We start from the raw sequence: 21695 nt of genomic DNA on the forward strand, positions 1-21695 counted from the left end.
CTGTGCTCTACTCTATACACTGCTCTATTCTATACCCTAATCTATACTCTATACTCTGCTCTAATGTACTCTATACTCTGCTCTATTCTATACACTGCTCTGCTCTATACTCTACTCTATACACTGCTGTGCTCTATACTCTACTCTATACTCCTCTCTATACTCTGCTCTACTCTATACTCTGCTCTACTCTATACTCTATGCTCTACTATATACTCTGCTTTAATCTATACTCTGTTATATACTCTGCTCTGCTTTATACTTTACTCTATACCATGCTCTACTCCACGCCATGCTCTACTCTATACTCTACTCTGTACTGTGCTCTACTCTATACACCGCTCTATTCTATACCCTAATCTATACTCTATACTCTGCTCTAATGTACTCTATACTCAACTATATACTCTAGACTCTGCTCTATTCTATACACTGCTCTGCTCTATACTCTACTCTATACACTGTTGTGCTCTATACTCTACACTCCTCTATACTCTGCTCTACTCTATACTCTACTATATACTCTGCTCTACTCTATATTATATGCTCTACTATATACTCTGCTCAAATCTATACTCTGCTCTGCTTTATACTTTACTCTACACCATGCTCTACTCTACACCATAATCTACACCATGCTCTATAGTCTACACTATGCTCTACACCATGCTCTATACTCTACACCATGCTCTATACTCTATACTATGCTCTACACCACGCTCTATACTCTACACCATGCTCTACTCTGATAGAGCAGTCTGACTGAGCAGCAGCAGGCCCGTAATCATTCATTCAAACAGAACTTTCGTGCGTTTTCGAGCAGCTCTTCGCAAGCACAGCGCTGTTTATGACTTCAAGCCTATCAGCCTAATGGCTGGTGTAACCAATGTGAAATGGCGAGCTAGTTAGCTGGGTGTGTGCTAATACTGTTTCAAACGTCACTCGCTTTTAGATTTGGAGTAGTTATTCCCCTTGCGCTGCAAGGGCTGCAGCTTTTGTGAAGCGATGGGTAACGATGCTTCGAGTGTGGCTGTTGTCGATGTGTTCCTGGTTCGAGCCCAGGTAGAGGCGAGGAGGGGGACGGAAGCTATACTGTTACACTGGCAATACTATAGAACCTATAAGAACATCCAATAGTCATAGGTATATGAAATACAAATGGTATAGAGAGATATAGTCCTATAAATACTATATTAACTACAACCTAAAACCTCTTACCTTGGAATATTGAAGTCTCATGTTAAAAGGAACCACCAACTTTCATATGTTCTCATGTTCTGAGCAAGGAACTTAAACGTTAGCTTCTTTACATGGCACATGTTACTTTCTTCTCCAATACTTAGTTTTTGCATTATTTAAACCAAATTGAACATGTTTAATTATTTATTTGAGGTATTGCAGTATTGTTGTAATTGTCATTATTACAAATAAAAATATTTAAAAAATCTGCTTTTTTGGTCCTCCAATAATCGGTATCGGTATCGGCGTTGAAAAATTATAATCGGTCGACCTCTACTCTATACTCTACTCTGCTCTAATGTACTCTATACTCAACTATATACTTTATACTCTACTCTATACTCTGCTCTATTCTATACACTGCTCTGCTCTATACTATATACTCTACTCTATACACTGCTGTGCTACACCATGCTCTACTCTACACCATGCTCTATACTCTACACCATAATCTACACCATGCTCTATACTCTACACCATAATCTACACCATGCTCTACTCTACACCATGCTCTATACTCTACACCATAATCTACACCATGCTCTATAGTCTACACTATGATCTACACCATGCTCTACTCTACACCATGCTCTATAACCTACACCATGATCTATACTCTACACTATCCTCTACACCATGCTCTATACTCTACACCATGGTCTACACTATACACCTTGGTCTACACTCCACACCATGCTCTATACTCTACACCATGCTCTATACTCTACACCATGCCCTATACTCTACACCATGCTCTATACTATACACCATGCTCTACACCATACTCTATACTCTACAAAATGCTCTCTACTCTATACCATGCTCTATACTCTACACCATGCTCTACTCTACAACATACTCTACACCATGCTCTTCTCTACACCATGCTCTACTCTACAACATACTCTACACCATGCTCTACTCTACACCATGCACTACTCTACACCATGCTCTACTCTACACCATGCTCTTCTCTACACCATGCTCTACACCATGCTCACCATGCTCTCTTCTCTACTCTATGCTCTACTCTATACTCTTCTCTATACTCTGCTCTACACTATACAAGGCTCTACACTATACTATATATATACACACACACACACACACACACACACACACACACACACACACACACACACACACACACACACACACACACACACAAACACACACACACAGGTGCTCATATGGAAAATGTGTCTAAGGCTGTCTCGTTGGTGCACACAAAAACAGAAGTCATTTATGGAAGGGTTGGCTGAACTCTGTCAGACTACAGGAGCACTCTGTTTTGTTAAAGAGGGATTTAACCTCAGCTGCTCTCCAAATTCAAATTAAATGTAATTCTATGAAAAAGGCTCAGCTACCATTGAAGCAATTGGTTAATTCACTTGAGAGGAGAATATTTGCATTTTAGGAGTGTTTGAACAGGTAGTGTTTTTTTTTCAGTTCCCACTGGCATCTGTGTTAAGGTGTGACTGAAGGTCAGGACACTTCACCATGCAAAGAGAGTCCACTGTGGGGGGGTCGGTGGCTAGGTGTGTGTGTGTGCGTGCATGTGTGCGTGTGTGTGTGTGTGCGTGCGTGCGTGTGAGTGTGTGTGCAAGCAGACCAGACTTTAGACCCCCTGCAGATTGAATGACTGACCGGTCAGTCTGGACTCTGGACAGGATCAGCTGTCTGTGCAGTGATGGCTGTCCAGTGTTGTCATGGAGACGGTGGTGTGAGGCTGCACAATAAAAGTTCAGTGGCCTGGTCCCAGATCTGTTTGTGCTCTTGCCAACTCAATTGCTGTCCTTGTTAAGCCAAGCATGACAAGGAGTGACAAGGAGTTGGCGTGATAGCACAAACACAATTGTACATACAGTGAAGACTGAATGGTGCTGGGAAGAACAGTGAGCTAAGCTCCTTCCCACCCTGGGAGGCTGTTGTGGTTGTGTTGTCCCAGTTAGTCACCCACCCCACAGTGGGAGTCATCCTGTGTTGAATATGGAGCTAATGGTGATGTACCCAATGAGCCATATGAGGATCCATCACATACAGTTGAAGTCAGAAGTTTACATGCACTTATTAGGTTGGAGTCATTAAAACTAGTTTTTCAACCACTCCAAAAATGTCTTGTTAACAAACTATAGTTTTGGCAAGTCGGTTAGGACATCTACTTTGTGCATGACACAAGTCATTTTTCCAACAATTGTTTCTAGACAGATTATTTCACTTATAATTCCTCATCACAATTCCAGTGGGTCAGAAGTTTACATAGACTAAGTTGAAAATTCCAGAAAATAACATGTCATGGCTTTAGAAGCTTCTGATAGGCTAATTGACATAATTTGAGTCAATAGGTGTACCTGTGGATGTATTTCAAGGCCTACCTTCAAACTCAGTGCCTCTTTGCTTGACATCATGGGAAAATCAAAAGAAATCAGCCAAGACCCGAGAAGATAATTGTAAACCTCAACATGTCTGGTTCATCCTTGGGAGCAATTTACAAATGCCTGAAGGTACCACTGTCATCTGTACAAACAAGAGTATGCAAGTATATACACCATGGAACCACGCAGCCGTCATACCGCTCAGGAAGGAGAGGCGTTCTGTCTCCTAGAGATGAACGTACTTTGGTGCGAAAAGTGCAAATCAATCCCAGAACAACAGCAAAGGACCTTGTGAAGATGCTGGAGGAAAAAGGTACAAAAGTATCTATATCCACAGTAGGATGAGTCCTATATCGACATAACCTGAAAGGCCGCTCAGCCAGGAAGAATCTACTGCTCCAAAACTGCCATAAAAAAGCCAGACTACAGTTTGTAACTGCACATGGGGACAAAGATCATACTTTTTGGAGAAATATCCTCTGGTCTGATGAAACAAAAATATAACTGTTTGGCTATAATGACCATCGTTATGTTTGGAGGAAAAAGGGGGAGGCTTGCAAGCCGAAGAACACCATCCCAAGCACAGGGGTGGCAGCATCATGTTGTGGGTGTGCTTTGCTGCAGGAGGGACTGGTGCACTTCACAAAATAGATGGCATCATGAGGTAGGAAATGTATGTGGATATATTGAAGCAACATCTCAAGACATCCGTCAGGAAGTTAAAAGTTGCTCACAAATAACCCCAAGAATACTTCCAAGGTTGTGGCGAAGTGGCTTAAGGACAACAAAGTATTGGAGTGGCCATCACAAAGCCCTGACCTCAATCCTATAGAACATTTGTGGGCAGAACTGAAAAAGCGTGTTCGAGCAAGGAGGCTACAAACCTGACTCAGTTTCACCAGCTCTGTCAGGAGGAATGGGCCAAAATTCACCCAACTTATTGTGGGAAGCTTGTGGAAGGCTACCTGAAACGTTTTACCCAAGTTAAACAATTTAAAGGCAATGCTACCAAATACTAATTGAGTGTATGTAAACTTCTGACCCACTAGGAATGAAATGAAAGAAATAAAAGCTGAAATGAATCATTCTCTCTACTATTATTCTGACATTTCACATTCTTAAAATAAAGTGGTGATCCTAACTGACCTAAGACAGGGAATTTCTACTAAGATTAAATGTCAGGAATTATGAAAAACTGAGTTGAAATGTATTTGGCTAAGGTGTATGTAAACTTCTGACTTCAACTGTATATTACTGGATACAGCCAGTGCTGTTTCTGGATATACATTCTCTCTTTCTCAGCCTACGCTTCACTGTTCTGCAGCTTCATCAATCAGGGGAACCAGCATGGAGAGAGTGGAGCAGCAGAGCAGGCTGCAGACATATGCAGGACCGCTGATGAATTATTGAACAGTGCCAAGTGGACGTGATGTCGGCATGCATGCAGCGCATACAGAGAGGACTAGGGAGAGAGGGAGAGGCATGGGGGGAGAGGCAGAGACATGAGAGGGAGAGGCATGACGAGAGAGGGAGAGGCATGGGGGGAGAGGGAGAGACATGAGAGGGAGAGGCATGACGAGAGAGGGAGAGGCATGGGGGTTGAGGGAAAGGCATGGGGAGAGAGGGAGAGGCATGGGGGGATAGGGGGAGGCATGGGGGGATAGGGAGAGGCATGGGGGGATAGGGAGAGGCATGGGGGAATAGGGAGAGGCATGGGGGAGAGGGAGAGACATGAGAGGGAGAGGCATGGGGGGAGAGGGAGAGACATGAGAGGGAGAGGCATGACGAGAGAGGGAGAGGCATGGGGGTTGAGGGAAAGGCATGGGGAGAGAGGGAGAGGCATGGGGAGAGAGGGAGAGGCATGGGGGAGAGGGAGAGGAATGGGGAGAGAGGGAGAGGCATGGGGGAGAGGGAGAGGCATGGGGAGAGAGAAGGAATGAGCTCGGGTAAGAGAGAGACAGATAGTATGGGAAGGGGCGAGTTTATGTGTGCAACAGAGAAATATGGAGAGAAAAGGAAATTTGTATGAAATAATGCATGTGTGAGAGTTGGAGAGTGTGTGGAGTAGGTAGTAAGAAATGGGTTTATTGAGGGAGAGAAAGAGGCAGGGAGAGAAAGAGGGGTTTATTAAGGGAGAGAAAGAGGGGTTTATTAAGGGAGAGAAAGAGGCAGGGAGAGAAAGAAGGGTTTATTAAGGGAGAGAAAGAGGCAGGGAGAGAAAGAGGGGTTTATTAAGGGAGAGAAAGAGGCAGGGAGAGAAATAGGGGTTTATTAAGGGAGAGAAAGAGGCAGGGAGAGAAAGAGGGGTTTATTGAGGGAGAGAAGGCAGTATATTTCCATCTGCATCGGTGGATTAACTGAAGAAGACAATGCATATTTTAACAGTCAAACAGGCGGCCATGTGCCATGAATCAATACACATACACTGATTTAATCCACTACCAGATTAGATCCAACCCTGTCACAATCATTTGTTTAAAATGGAAAGATGATTCATGCATTGGAACAAACTTAGACTGTTTTATTCATGGTAGCCTAGCGGTTAAGAGTGTTAGGCCAGTAACCGAAAGGTTGGTGGTTCGAATCCCTGAGCCTACTAGGTGAAAACTCTGTCAATGTGCCCTTGAGCAAGGCACTTAACCCTAATTGCTCTTGTAAGTTTCTCTGGATAAGAGCGTCTGCTAAATGACTCAAATGTAAATGTAGTTTTACCTGTAGTGACATAATGTTGTTCTCAGCAGTGAGTCCACCCCTCCTGTCCACATGGAGCCAGTGCACTGTGTTCCACTCTGATATAGGACATGCTTTGTATGTTGTTCTCAGCTGTCACTTAACTAGTCCCACAGGAGAGGCCTACAAAACATGCAGAGAAAATGTAATAAAGTGCACAGCTTCAAGCCCCGTCTCTACCTACAGACAGGCAGTCCCAGTCACTGCTTCATTACCAGCCTCTGGAAGATGGCTAATTAGTGTCATTGTTGGAATAGTGGCGACAGAAGTGCCAGTGACGTTAGCAGTGTTTTGGAACACTCCAGATGACCTCGTTTTCCTGTGGCCCTCAGAAACAGTGGAGTGGTTATGTGAGTCCGTATTTACCCTGGCTTTCACAACACACGGGTCAGGATTATGTGTTTACCTCCTGCATGTTTCATAGTAGTGTAGAGGTCAACGAGTTACTGAACAACACAAGTGGATGGAGTGTTTACTCTCTAGAAGAGCCAAAGTCAGTTGTTTATCTCACTGCCTTCTCTGCTGTCTGTCTCCTCAGTCCTTACTGTACACCATGTTCACTCTCCCTCTTTCTCTCTCCAGTCCTACTTTGTCACTGACTATGATCCCACGATTGAAGACTCGTATACGAAGCAGTGTGTCATTGACGAGAGGGCGGCCCGGCTTGACAGTAAGTATAGACCCTCAGCCTGTAAACAAACAGGAGAAATCTGACCACAACACTAATGTTCATTGAGAAATACCAGCCTTCACAGGAGATTACTGTTCTCTTGGAGGGTTTAGTTTTGTACAGTACCTTTTTCGGGAGAAGTGCTACTGTGTGTGTGTGTCTAACGTGTCTGTCCCTGTGTTTGTTAGTCCTGGACACGGCCGGACAGGAAGAGTTTGGAGCCATGAGAGAACAATACATGAGGACAGGGGAGGGCTTCCTGCTTGTCTTCTCAGTCACTGACAGAGGAAGGTGAGTGACAACCCAGTCACGTGTCACCCCCATGCTGCCTCTCTATCTGTCTGTGCTTCTCTCTGTCTGCCTGACTGTCCCTCTCTCTGTGTCTGCCTGACTGTCCCTCTCTCTGTGTCTGCCTGAGTGTCCCTCTCTCTGTCTGCCTGACTGTCCCTCTCTCTGTGTCTGCCTGAGTGTCCCTCTCTCTGTCTGCCTGACTGTCCCTCTCTCTGTGTCTGCCTGACTGTCCCTCTCTCTGTGTCTGCCTGACTGTCCCTCTCTCTGTGTCTGCCTGACTGTCCCTCTCTCTGTGTCTGCCTAACTGTCCCTCTCTCTGTGTCTGCCTGACTGTCCCTCTCTCTGTGTCTGCCTGACTGTCCCTCTCTCTGTGTCTTCCTGACTGTCCCTCTCTCTGTGTCTGCCTGACTGTCCCTCTCTCTGTGTCTGCCTGAGTGTCCCTCTCTCTCTCTGTCTGCCTGACTGTCCCTCTCTCTGTGTCTGCCTGACTGTCCCTCTCTCTGTCTGCACCTATCTCTGTTTTCCCTTTCCTCTCTCTCTGTCTGCACGTCTCTATCTGCACCTATCTTGGTCTACATTTCTCTCTATCGCTCTCTTTCTCCCTCTGTCTGCCTGCTCCTCTCTCTCGCTCTCCCTCTCATGCTAAACACATACATCTCTCTCACTCACTCTCTCTTGGTCTCCCACACTTCCGTTCTTGCCAACCTGTGTCGTCATTCTCTTTTGTTCTCCTCTACTCATATACCTCTCTTTCAACATCCACCTCTTTACAGGCTTTGGTTTTCTGTGTAAAAACCCTGCATTAAATCACCTGCATGAGAATGAATGCATCCCCTCTATATGTGCTGTCCTGTAGTGCTGTGGTCGGCAGTCTTGGGCCCGTGTCACCCCTCTGGTCCCTGTACAGCAATGTGATGGTGGTGTGTCTCAACCCACCCCTCAGAGTCCCCTCTCTCCCTGCTGTAAACAGTCGTTGGGCCCTTGTCACCCCTCTGGTCCCTGTACAGCAATGTGATGGTGGTGTGTCTCAACCCACCCCTCAGAGTCCCCTCTCTCCCTGCTGTAAACAGTCTTTGGGCCCTTGTCACCCCTCTGGTCCCTGTGCAGCAATGTGATGGTGGTGTGTCTCAACCCACCCCTCAGAGTCCCCTCTCTCCCTGCTGTAAACAGTCTTTCCTTCCTCCATTGACGTTAATCAAGGCTCTCCAGATTCACTATGTGCTCGCCAAGCTGCCCGCCGGGGGCCATTCACTAGAACACACTCCTGGGTTTGTGGTTACATTGTGTTTCCCTTTCTCTCTGGGGGATATTTCTATGTATGCCATTTGGTTCAAACAGTTAGCATGATATTTGTATTACACTAAAAGCCTTTCAAGTCAACGGGGAGCAAAGCTCTGGTTAAAGGGACAGACCTGCTTAGTGCTACCCCTCCCTGGTCAATGGAAGGCAGGCAAGCCTGTGCTGAGGCTGCTCACAAGTTCACCAAGGCTTTACTGCAATGCTCATGCAAACATTTCTGGAACATTGAGGCATGCAGTACCACAGGAGTTCATTGACTTCTCTGTCTTTGCTCTGGAGTATCTCCCTTCACCCTTCACCCACCCTGTCTGATTCACAGAGACATCAATCCCGTCTGCCTGGGTGCAGTGGGGGAGGGGAGGGGGGTTCATTTTTTTGTGGCTGTGAGACAACATTCCTGGGAGGTCCACAGAGGCACCAGCTTTATCTCAGCTTTATCTTTATGTCTGAGCTCTATGTCACAGTTTGGTGTTGTAATCAAGCTCCCTTCTGGCTGGGTAATGTGTAGAGTTTACTGGGGGCATCGAGTGATTCTGCGTGCTTTATGTTTCACAGCTTTGAAGAAATCTACAAATTCCAAAGACAGATCCTCAGAGTCAAAGACCGGGATGAATTTCCCATGATCCTTGTAGGCAATAAAGCCGATCTGGAGCTCCAGAGACAGGTGAGTAGCAGTCATCCTAATGGCCCAGAGGCCTCAGCTCAAATACACATACATGTTAGGGTGATGTGAGGAAAGTAAATATAAAGCAACAAGCTTTAAAAATGTGTCATTTCTAATTTACATTTTGAAATGTGAAAATGGATAGTGGTGGTGGTGGCTGGAGCTATTTGGGTAGACAAAGAGGGAGTGAGGAAAAAGAGAGAAAGAGAAGGTGACCAACAAAAACATTGTGGGACAGAGGAAAAGAGGAAGGAGGGAGGGTATGAAAAGGAGAGGGCTCATTCCGTGGCCTTCATTGGCTTTCAGCTGCAGTTCACTTTCCCACATGACTCCACACTGTCACCTGCTGGAATAAAACACATTCTCTCTTCTGATCAAATATAAATGCATTTATCACATCAATTACTGTCATAATTATTTTTATTGACTTAATATAATGTGGGGCCTCTGTTAAAATTGATAACTCAATATGATTCATCCAAATGAATTAGTCTAAATGTGGTCTTTAACATATTGGTTAAGGAGTATGATTCAGTTCTACCCATTACTGGCAACTCAATGGGTTCAGCTGTTTTAGGACAGTAGAATAAATGATTTTGCAATGAGGTCTGGGCCCGTATCCACAAAGTATCTCTGAGTAGGAGTGCTAATCCAGGATCTGTCCATACAATCTTATTTATTATGAACTAAAAGGCTAAACTGATCCTAGATCAGCACTCCTACACAGAGACGCTTTGTGGATACGGGCCCTGGTCTCTAATCTTGTCATAATAGTTTAGGACGGACCAGAAGCAACAATATTCTAGCTAAGCACATAGAAATCAGGTGCTATTTGAATGTAAACTGTAATGTGATACATTTGCTGTATTGTTTACATATTTCTTAGTGACCCACTCTTGGATGTGAACCCTCTGACCCATGTGTTTCTCAACCTCACCAGCAGATGTCACTAGTTTCCTGATTCTTGTTTGATAATTTGAAACCGTTCTATTGGTCCTAAAGTGAAGTCTTCACCCAGCTGGGGCACAGGGTGATGCCAAGGAGTACATGCTATTTATCTACGATTTATCCCTGTACCTGTTTCGTCCCTTCAGGTGACCCAGGAGGAGGGCCAGCAGCTGGCCAGACAGCTCAAGGTGACGTATATGGAGGCCTCAGCCAAAATCCGTATGAATGTAGACCAGGCTTTCCACGAGCTGGTTAGAGTAATCAGGTGGGTGGATTCATTACCGACTTTATAGTTAGAGTAATCATGTGGGTGGATTCATTAATAACTGTAGAGTTAGTTAGAGTAATCAGGTGGGTGGATTCATTAATAACTGTAGAGTTAGTTAGAGTAATCAGGTGGGTGGATTCATTACTGACTGTAGAGTTAGTTAGAGTAATCAGGTGGGTGGATTCATTACTGACTGTAGAGTTAGTTAGTTAGAGTAATCAGGTGGGTGGATTCATTACTGACTGTAGAGTTTATTAGACTAATCAGGTGGGTGGATTCATTACTGACTGTAGAGTTTATTAGACTAATCAGGTGGGTGGATTCATTACTGACTGTAGAGTTTATTAGACTAATCATGTGGGTGGATTCATTACTGACTGTAGAGTTAGTTAGAGTAATCAGGTGGGTAGATTCATTACTGACTGTAGAGTTAGTTAGAGTAATCAGGTGGGTGGATTCATTACTGACTTTAGAGTTAGAGTAATCAGGTGGGTGGATTCATTACTGACTTTAGAGTTGGTTAGAGTAATCAGGTGGGTGGATTCATTACTGACTTTAGAGTTGGTTAGAGTAATCAGGTGGGTGGATTCATTACTGACTGTAGAGTTAGTTAGAGTAATCAGGTGGGTGGATTCATTACTGACTGTAGGTGGCACCACAACCCCACTATACCTCCCTGAATACAGTGGCAATGGGTTGAGGGAAATAAATAGTTTCAGCTTTTGTTCCTTCACTGGCGCTAGTCTGTCTTTCTCAAGTACATTTGAAAGTACTTTATGCAATACTTCCACATGGAATGTCACTAAGGGCACTTTCACATATCCCCTTATGATCTGGACCCTGGAAAGTTTGGTACCCTGATCTGAGCTATAAAGCATGTTTGAAACGGAAACAAACCCTAGCTGCAACAAATCCTGGTCCTGCGTGAGTAGCGGGTTCAAGACCCAGGACTAGAGTACCAGGTTGCAGTGCGAGACAGGTGGAACTTTTTGCCTGTTTTAAACAAGCTAACTTGCTAACATCATGTAGAACAGTGTTTCCCAACCCTGGTCCTCCAGTACCCCCAACATTACACAGTTTTATTGTAGACCTGGACAACCACACCTCATTCAACTCATTGAGGGCTTGATGATTAGTTAACAAGTTGAATCAGGTGTACTTGTCCAGGGTTACAATAAACATGTGTACTGTTGGGGGTACTGGAGGACCAGGGTTGGAAAACACTGATGTAGAATGTGCGTCTTGCTAATTGCACCCTGAAACTTTTATTTACAGGTTTTGTGAAATCAAAACGTATTCTGTAGAATTCTCACAAACGATCCAGAAAACTGAACCAGAGTACCGAATTTCATATGTGAGAATGCCCTAATGTCAATGACAGGATGTGATCTCATCTACACTCAAAGCCAGAACAAAACAATTGTTGCTTGAATGAGTCAGATTATTTTGTTAGAATCTTTCTATCTCTGCTTACTCATAATGTAATAATGCACTTTCTCCTCACAGGAAATTCCAGGAACAGGAATGCCCGCCCTCGCCAGAACCCACGCGGAAAGAAAAGGACAAGAGTGGCTGCCATTGTGTGATCGTCTGAGTGGGCCTTATCACTGTCACTCACCCAGCTACTGTCACAAGTCCCCGCCTCCTGCCTGACATGACATCTTGTATGGATGACTGAGCGCTGCCTTCTCCACGTGCATGACTTCAACAGAAGTTCCTGTGGTAGTTACCAGGAACTACTGCCCCCCCTGCCCCCGGACTTCACTTCTAGAAGAAACTGACAACGCCAAATGTTTAAAAACACCACTTGACCTTCAACAATAATCCAATTCATATGAGAAAGTCCTAACACTAAACATTGCCTCTTAAATCAGCTAAACAATATCATTTTTTATATTCTGAAGGACTTTTTCTTGCCTTGTAGTGACATTTGTACTTTTTGCCGAGATTGAATGAGAAATATATATATGCAGAATGTCAATGAGAGGTTTACTAGTTACCAGTTTGTCATCAGAATAGAGAGGTGATCTTATGAAGCTCTGTGTATGTCAATGAGAGGTTTACTAGTTACCAGTTTGTCATCAGAATAGAGAGGTGATCTTATGAAGCTCTGTGATGTCAATGAGAGGTTTACTAGTTACCAGTTTGTCATCAGAATAGAGAGGTGATCTTATGAAGCTCTGTGATGTCATGCCATATCCGTTTTTACATCCATGTGCTCATCCGCTACTGTACATAAGTGACATTTGATGTGATTTTGAAAGCGCATTTGTAATGACTTATTAAATCGCCACAGTACAGCGTGTAAGGTTGATGAGTTTGGTTTGACTTCTATGAACATAACATGTATACAAGTATGTACACTGTACAGTATAAACCTAGATAGCCCTAAAGTTATTATGACAACTTAACTTTCCAGCATCGTCAGCGGATCCATTTCTATGTCTATGGATTCTGCACTCATCTCACTGGCCAAATATGGAATGTTTACTGTATTTTGTATTGTAAGATTCATAGACTTTAGGCTTCTAATAATATGATATCAAACCTGTTTTATTTATTTAGTTGTACAACTCTTCTCTGACTCTTACCTGTTGTTGTTGACTAGCTCAGAGTCAGGTTGGCCTAATCAGAATTAAACATTTTAAACTCTTTATATTTTGTATCTTTGCCAAGCAGTACAGAAGAGACCATGGGTAGTATTTATGTACCTCACTGATAATGATGATGTTAATAGCAGACCAGTTTCAGAAATGTTCCTCTCTGACATATCTTTTCAAATCAATCCCTCTCAGTTGGAACATTGATTTTTGTACCATCTATTTGGCTCTCTTTTGGAACGTAGTTATTACTTAAAGTAGACAGAGGTATTGAGCTGTTGAAGCTCACTCATAAACAAACTGTAACTTCATTTCAATGACATGGTTGTTTGTTACACACTGCCTTCAATTATTCTTGGAGATGTGTTCATGTCCTCCAAGGTTATTGGTGTGACTCTGGGCCAGTTTGGAGCTGTTGCCATGACTCCCATAGTCACATGGAGGTTATATCACCTGACCTCTCACCTTTAAAGTTAACATCAAGACAATTCACACATTCTGTTGTCTTGTCATCCTTTTCAATATGATCTGTATTTCTGCTTAATAGAAACCAATGAACTATTGTAGTGTTGTTATATCATCATGTAATATAAGACAAACAGAAACATGAAAGTGATTATTTGATGGACTTGATTAAATGTTTTTACTTGATACTTTTATACATTATTTTCTTATCAAACTAGTTGACAAGTATTTGTATATGTCTAAGTGAATATGCTCTCACAGCACAGCTGTGTGTATATGTAAAGAGGAACGTATAATTCCCTTAGCTGGTTTTGAACTGAAGAAGACTGTAGGCTTACATTGGTTCTTGACCAACCTGTGGTCCAGAACCTTTCCTCCTCTCACGGTTTTGATTTGATTTGATTGGTCCTCGTTTGGCCTAATCTTCCAAGAGTTCTTGGTGATGGTGACACATTTTCCTTGACCATTCCCCACTACCTTGCCCAATGCCCATTCTGCAAATGTCAACCAATGTGTTGGTTGAGCGTCTCCACTCAGCCCACCTGACCTACTAGCGGGGTGGATTGTGGGTAGGCCGTTCACTCTTCTCTTCACTGTTCTCTAGGTCAATGTTTGGGTCATAGATTCATGTGTTCTGCTCAATGGTGGAGTCTGTAAGTACCACCTCCTGTCTTTTGGCAGACTTTATGTACAGCACATTCAATTCATATATTTTTTTCTTTTCAAGTCCATGCCCCTTGCCCCATGTATAGCTTCTGGTGCTATAATAAAATCTGTCATTCAGCCAACTATAATAGCGAATATTCCTTTTGTTTTAGTTTTTTTGAGAAGTCCTGCATTTGGTGAACTTCATATTTTGTTGACCTTGTATTGTGAAGCGAGGTGGAACAATAACAGTTGTGTTGGCAGATATTGCTTTGAGATTTTTGCTTTGAGAAAATGGATGTATCCAATCAAAGAGGAATAAGATGAGAAGATTCCATCATTTTATACCCACTGAACACCTGTTGTCATAATGAGGATGGACCACTGTCTTCACTAATAACATTCCAACATTAACACCACCTCTGAACTGTCTGCGTGAAAACGGCTGTCTTATTGGTGATGTAACTCATTCTACTATAGCTTATTGTCTTCCAGCTGGATAGATCTGCCTTACAGGAACAAATGTGTTCTTGTATGGAGGGTAAGTGTACCCGTGTGCCTCACCTCTCTCTGGCTGATGGTCATGTTATTCCTGTCATCTCCATCATCACAGCAGAAATATGGGGTCAGACGCCAGGCAGCACTTCAGTTCTTCACATCTGATTGGCCGTCTCCAGAATGTAGAATACAACTCTGGAGGGGAGGGAGCAGGACAGGGACATGGTTGCCATAGCACCCTGCACAAATGTCTCACAAATCAACAGAGGATCACTGTGAAATTTGGTTTGAAAAGAACCCTTGAAGATAATTCCTCCTTTTGGCTGTGTGTGGCCTTGACTCTGAGGATCTGTGTGGTGTTGCTGGGCTGGAAACAATACAGTGTGTAGTGCACTCAAGTCAAGCACAGTCATTTAAATGCTATTACCATTCTACCTGGCTTGGTCTCCAAATAACCATACAATGTATCATTGACTGCTACGGCTGTATACTGGAGAAATCCTTACGTGATGTGGTGCATGAGTCTGAATGCATAGCCTCTGAACATCTACTGTGTAGGCTACTGGAAACCAAGATGAGCTGTTGTCCTTTGACTGGTTCTACATTATCTAAAGAATTGTATTGACTGGGGAACAGATGGCTATGGGAATCCAATCACATTATGCTTGGACTCATAACAGCTGTAACAATCTACTGTCACTACACAAGTCAGAGACAGTTTTGTCACTGCAGGCCAGGCCTCTGTACCTAGAAAGAGACACAGGGGGCACACATTTGTCACTGCTGGGCCTCTGTACCCCACAGCTGTCAAATCATTTCCCAGATATAAGCTCTGGTTATATTTGTGGAGTTAGGTTTGATCTGTAATGGTCCTAAAAAGTCATGCAGAGGACATTATTTTCATAAACTGGATCTCATTCATTTCTATCTGCTGGCAGAAATGAAAGCAAGGCTTTGACCAGGCGCCATGGCAGCAGTTGGGCTCAGGAGACATTTCCCCCTTAATTCTCAGATAAATAATGCATGCAAGGCTGTGTCTGGAGATATGTCTCAGTTGGCTGTAGACCTCTGCTCAAATGCAGGTCTTTGATCAAAATACACAAGGTAGGGAGGGAGACCATAGGATGTCCTTAATTGTCTGTGCCTTACTGTCAGCCCAACAGTATCCTTGTTGCTTTGATACAGAGCAGCTATGGCTGCACAGAGAGATGGATCCTCCTGATGCATACTAATGTACAGTATACTACATCCAACTGGCTTCTCTGTCAACCACATTTATACTCCAGTCAGACGCACACAGGTACTGTACTCAGAGAAGAGGATGTGCAGGGCTCTGAGGGTGTAATACTGAAGTAGGGAGAGGAGTAGAGATCTCTGACAATGCAGCAATTCTGGGTGAATAACTCCAGGTCTTCTCACCGAAGAATCACGGAACATTCCAGTCTGTTTTTCCCTCAGGGGTTCCTTTGTAGAGATGAACACACAGTGGCCTATACTGCATCTCTCCCACATGGCCACACAACTGCAAGCAATGTGCTTATGCACACACATTCATGTGGCTCATTAGAAGGTGTGACACCGACAGTTGTGTGTGTGCTCAGTGGTGTCCATCTACTATCTGTTGCAGTGATTATCGTCTCCACTACAAATGAAAGGTGAGAGGGTCGGAGTATAACTATACTACAGTTTCTCCTTTCAGATTAAGGGAATGGGATACAGAGAAAATAGTACGTGTAGGGAGGGCATTATTCCAGCTCTGTTAAAATACCAGGATATTACCATCCTTTCACTGAGAGTTTAAGTTTGGTGGTAGTCATCTCATATATATGAGCTTTGTGGTTTCTTCAGAGCTTTTTTAGAGAGAGGTGAACTTACCACTATTACCTTATTACGTGTCATCTCTCTCTCCTCTCTCTCCTGTTCCTTAATTTGTTCTCTCTCACTGTCTACACTAGAGGGAGCCGAGACAGGATATATGTTGGGTAGTGCAGTGCCTCTTAAAGTCGTAAAACTGTTGATTGGACATATCAGTGATGATGGTGGATGATATTCCTTGTGTTTTAACATGGTTCAAACTAGAACCCTGTCTTGAAAACTCAGAATTGAATAGTAATGAAAGCCCAAAATACACAAATATCATGTTGTTGTAGGCATTTTATGTTTGAGAGACTCTCTTAAATGGATTTCTGCATCCCCTTGGTTACCATTTGTTTTCATACCCTCCACCTGTGTTTTGCTGACTCACTCTACTGTATTCAAAATCCTAAAATGTGGGCACTAATAAGGACAAGGATTTCAATGGCAAATCACCTATCAACTGCAAATCACCTAATTAAATCAAAGGGAATTCTGTTCCTCGTTCGCCAGCACCATCATCAATCAGCAGTCATGCTGAGTTTCTCTGGGGGGAGTGGGAGATTTCTTTGAAAAGGTTACAAGACATTGTATAATTGTTACATGGTATTGTATAATCTCAACCGTTCACTGGGACACAATTTCCCAGCTGGCTCCTGTTTTTTAAAGTCGTGACTCAGTGGGCTACTGCACATCCCCAAACTCTCACGGTTTGTCTGAGCTGCCTGTCCCAGTTGTCAGGGAGTCAACCCCTTTTACTATTGAGCCTGGGTCTGATTCAACATGCCTCTGAGGGACCCCTATTGAGACTGCCAAGGTCCACCGCCACCCCCTCATAGCGTCTATCCATTGACACTGGGGTTTGGCAGGAGAAAAGGAGGGAGGGTGCCCACTCATCCACACTTCCTAGGCAAATCCCAATCTCTCTCAATGTCCCAATGAAAGATCTCGCTTTGCATTTGGCTCAAAGTCACAGTCCAGAAGGCAGGCATCCAAACCAGCTGCTTTAGAAAATCTGATGACCATTATATGTGTTTACCTCATTCTTGTCACTGACACAGCTTATTGTGTGAACTTTCAATGTACCTGATAATGAGGGACCCCTTTATTCATCCGCACACTCTCTTTCAATCCTGCTGTGCTGTTAGAAATGTTGTGAAATCTTATGAGTTGGACTTGGCCTCGGCAGGAGTGAGCTATATACACTGAACCAAAATATAAACGCAACAGGTAAAGTGTTTGATGAGCTGGAAAACAAATCCCAGAAATGTTCCATACACACATAAAGCTAATTTGTTTGTCTATAATAAAGCCCTTTTGTGGGGAAAAAATCATTCTGATTGGCTGCTCAGTCATGTGAAATCCATAGATTAAGGCCTAATGAATTTATTTTATTTAAATTGACTGATTTCCTTATATGAACTGTAACTCAGTAAAATCTTTGAAATTATTGCATGTTGCGTTTATATTTTTCTTCAATATATTTATGTTCTATAGACATGTTCTACTATATGACTGCTCCAAATTGGCAACTGTCACTCCACTTTTTCAATGCCTTTGCTTAGCGACCATCAAGGCCAACCTAAGGGACATTGGCTGTCAGGCATTCATCACATCTCTCTCTCTCCCCCTCTGAGCTGTCAAGGAGAGTTTAAGGGATTCAGGGTCAACACGTTGTGTTAAAGGCAATAATAAGCCTATGTGCCAAACACCTCCAGACGCAACACAAAAATATTAAACCCATGCTTTCTGTAACTGGCTTATGTTATCAATCAGTGTTAATAAATACATTTGATTTTGCTAGAAAAATGTGTGTGTGTGTGTACGCGCATGTGTGTGTGAGTATGTGTGTGTGTGTGTTCAGAAGCAGTGATTTCTCTGTGTTATTAAGGCATTGCTTTCAGTCAACATTGATTTTCTGAAGCAAAGACATTTTTACAGAAGATATGTCTCCCCAGAATACGTAGGTATACACGTTATACACGTAGGTATAAGAAATGTCAACGGATAGCTCTGACCACTTTGTTTATGCCTGAAAATGATCTTTCATTTACAGTGCAACCAGAAGAAAACGTGAATATGTAAGCACGTGTAGGCTATCAATCATGCCCAAGGAGATAGAGTTCAATACTGTCCATTAATAAGTCAATAATAATGGAATGAATGGCAGACCAACAAATACAGATAATAATTCAAATCACAATGCTACACCTTTCCAACATCATCACCAGATGAGACCAACGGGCGTTACAATCTGGGGGACACTGTTACAGAGGATGGAGACTATACATATTTGAATGAAATACAAGTGAAATTTGATGTTTTTGCTCGTTGTGATCTGAAAATTACGCGATGATGTATTTAATCGAAATAGACGGGAACATGCCTGCGTGCCCGCAACTAATGGAGTAACCCATGCATTCGTCAAATTATTGACAAGCTTGTCAACTTGCGCGCACTGTATTTTTCCCTTCACATTCCAAATGGTATAGCCTATAGAAAGAGAGTCCCTGAATCGATGTGCACCACATCTCAACTCCCATTCGTTCGAGGAGGAAACGCTAGAACTGGTGAGAAATATCGGCGTGGCATCTAAACCCAGGTTTTATTTTCGTGTCACGTTGAACCCTATTTATCAACACACCGTAGAAGTCATGGAGGGAGTCAGCAGCAACAGGAACATGTCATACAGTCGATGGAGTTATGACAGGTAAGCGTCTATCCTTTGTCAACATTTACCTTGTTATGCGAGCTGATATCACCAACTTGCCAGCAGAACCTCTCCTTTGCCTTTGTTTAGCAGGCTACCATTGTCATATCTAATCAGAAGTTGGTTTGTGATTGATAAACCAACCTACAAAACCAGTTAAATGCAGTAGCCTAGTCTATATATATATATTTATATTTATTTATATATATATTTATATATATATTATATTTATATATATATAAATCCTGATATTGATAGAATATGTATTAGGCTGTCATGCAGTCTACACTGTAAATCAGTCATCATGAGGCATTTTGACACTGGCATGACAAATTGATATGACCTAGATAAGTGTGTGTGTGTGTGTGTGTGTGTGTGTGTGTGTGTGTGTGTGTGTGTGTGTGTGTGTGTGTGTGTGTGTGTGTGTGTGTGTGTGTGTGTGTGTGTGTCGAAGCAGTGATTTGTCTGTGATACTACAACCATATTGCTTCTGGTCAATGTTGATTTCCTGAAACAAATACAGTGTGACGGATCCTAGGAGGCTGTATATCCTGTAACTTACATTTTCTGTTTTTTCTTTTCTTATTTTAACTCGCAGTCAGTTGAAACAGCTTTCAGTATATTTGAGTTGTAGTAAGCTTTGTCAGCACTGGTACAGTAAGTGGGGAAATAACTTACTTTTCTATTTCTGCATCAAACCGCTACAGTACAGAGCATTGCTTGCTAGTCTTTATGTTCTGACTATAAGGTCTTTCCTTATTGGTCAGCAGACATGAGCACACACAGTCAGTCAGTAAGCAACATCCCACTGAGCACACACTGGTTGAATCAACATTGTTTCCACCTCATTTCAATAAAATGCCGTTGAACCAACATGGAATAGACATGGAATTGACGTTTGTGCCCAGTGGGATGCTTGTGGACCGGCCCTCTTAAGCTCTTACATTGTGATTGGTATTCTAGACACCGTAACTGTGCTGATTGGGCATCCCAAGAGAATGCAGCGAGAGATTCTGGGTCTCCTACAGCTTCATACAATTTCTTTCAGCTCTGTGCAACAATGGGGGTGGGGAGAAGAGAGGGAGATTAAGCTGAAGCCTCTCAGCACGTCTCCTAGGCAGTAACACATTCTTGATGTTTGATGTTTTTGTGTTCATGATATACAGTACCAGACAAAAGTTTAGACACACCTACTCATTCCAGGTTTATTCTTTATTTGTACTATTTTCTACATTGTAGAATAATAGGGAAGATATCAAAACTATGAAATGACACATGTGGAATCAAATCAAATGTTATTATTCACATGCGCCGAATAGTTCCAGTGAAATGCTTACATACGAGCCCCTAACCAACAGTGATGTTTCAAAAAATATGGATAAGAAATAAAAGTAGCATGTAATTGACGAGCAACAGTAAAAAATAACAATATATACAGGGGGTGCCGGTACAGAGTCAATGTGCGGGGGCACCGGTTAGTTGAGGTAGTATGTACATGTAATAACCTAAAAAGTGTTAAACAAATAAAAATATATTTTATATTTGAGATTCAAATAGCCACCCTTTGCCTTGATCACAGCTTTGCACACTCTTGGCATTCTCTCAACCAGCTTCATGAGGTGTGCCTTAGAATATTTAAAAAATCATTTATGGAATTTACTTCCTTCTTAATGAATTTGAGCCAATCAGTTGTGTTGTGACAAGGTAGGGGGGAATACAGAAGATAGCCCTATTTGGTAAAATACCAAGTCCATATTATGGCAAGAACAGCTCAAATAACCAAAGAGAAACAACAGTCCATCTTTCTTTAAGACATGAAGGTCAGTCAATACGGAAAAGATCAAGAACTTTAAAAGTTTCTTCACGTGCAGTCGCAAAAGCGATCAAGCGCTATGATGAAACTGGCTCCCACGAGGACCGCCACAGGAAAGGAAGATCCAGAGTTTCCTCTGCTGCAGAGGATAAGTTCATTAGAGTTACCAGCCTCAGAAATTGCAGCACAACAGACACATCTCAACTTCAACTGTTCAGAGGAGACTGCGTGAACCAGGCCTTCATGGTCGAATTGCTGCTAAGAAACCACTACTAAAGAACACCAATAAAGGTCAAGAAACACGAGCAATGGACATTAGACCGGTGGAAATCTGTCCTTTGGCCTGATGAGTCCAAATGTGAGATTTTTGGTTCCAAATGCGGTGTCTTTGTGAGACGCAGAGTAGGTGAATGGATAATCTCTGCATGTGTGATTCCCACCGTGAAGCATGGAGGAGGTGTGATGGTGTGGGGGTGCTTTGCTGGTGACACTGTCTGTGATTTATTTAGAATTCAAGGCACACTTAACCAGCATGGCTACCACAGCATTCTGCAGCGATATGCCATGCACTTAGTGAGACGATCATTTGTTTTTAAACAGGACAATGACCCAAAACACACCTCCAG

At 42.9% G+C, this 21695-nt stretch overlaps 2 protein-coding genes across 5 annotated transcripts in view; both read left to right on the plus strand.

Annotated features, from left to right (window-relative positions):
• The window catches only part of LOC109895332 (ras-related protein R-Ras2), a 38686-nt gene extending 24951 nt beyond the window's left edge, over window positions 1–13735 (plus strand). For both annotated transcript variants that reach the window (XM_031831139.1, XM_031831140.1), the window contains exons 2-6: window positions 6927–7014; window positions 7203–7305; window positions 9160–9268; window positions 10363–10481; window positions 11991–13735. In XM_031831139.1, the coding sequence (XP_031686999.1) occupies window positions 6927–7014; window positions 7203–7305; window positions 9160–9268; window positions 10363–10481; window positions 11991–12078 (507 nt within the window). In that variant the 3' untranslated portion in view covers window positions 12079–13735. The remainder of the gene's footprint in view (window positions 1–6926; window positions 7015–7202; window positions 7306–9159; window positions 9269–10362; window positions 10482–11990) is intronic.
• A 5274-nt stretch (window positions 13736–19009) lies between these two features.
• The window catches only part of LOC109895221 (tubby protein-like), a 113403-nt gene continuing 110717 nt past the window's right edge, over window positions 19010–21695 (plus strand). Inside the window, exon 1 of one of the 3 annotated variants that reach the window (XM_031831141.1) lies at window positions 19010–19256. In XM_031831141.1, the coding sequence (XP_031687001.1) occupies window positions 19201–19256 (56 nt within the window). In that variant the 5' untranslated portion in view covers window positions 19010–19200. The remainder of the gene's footprint in view (window positions 19257–21695) is intronic. The other 2 variants (XM_031831143.1, XM_031831144.1) reach the window with 2 other exon arrangements.

This window comes from Oncorhynchus kisutch, linkage group LG8 (genome assembly GCF_002021735.2).
Source record: "Oncorhynchus kisutch isolate 150728-3 linkage group LG8, Okis_V2, whole genome shotgun sequence".
NCBI classification, from domain to species: domain Eukaryota; kingdom Metazoa; phylum Chordata; class Actinopteri; order Salmoniformes; family Salmonidae; genus Oncorhynchus; species Oncorhynchus kisutch.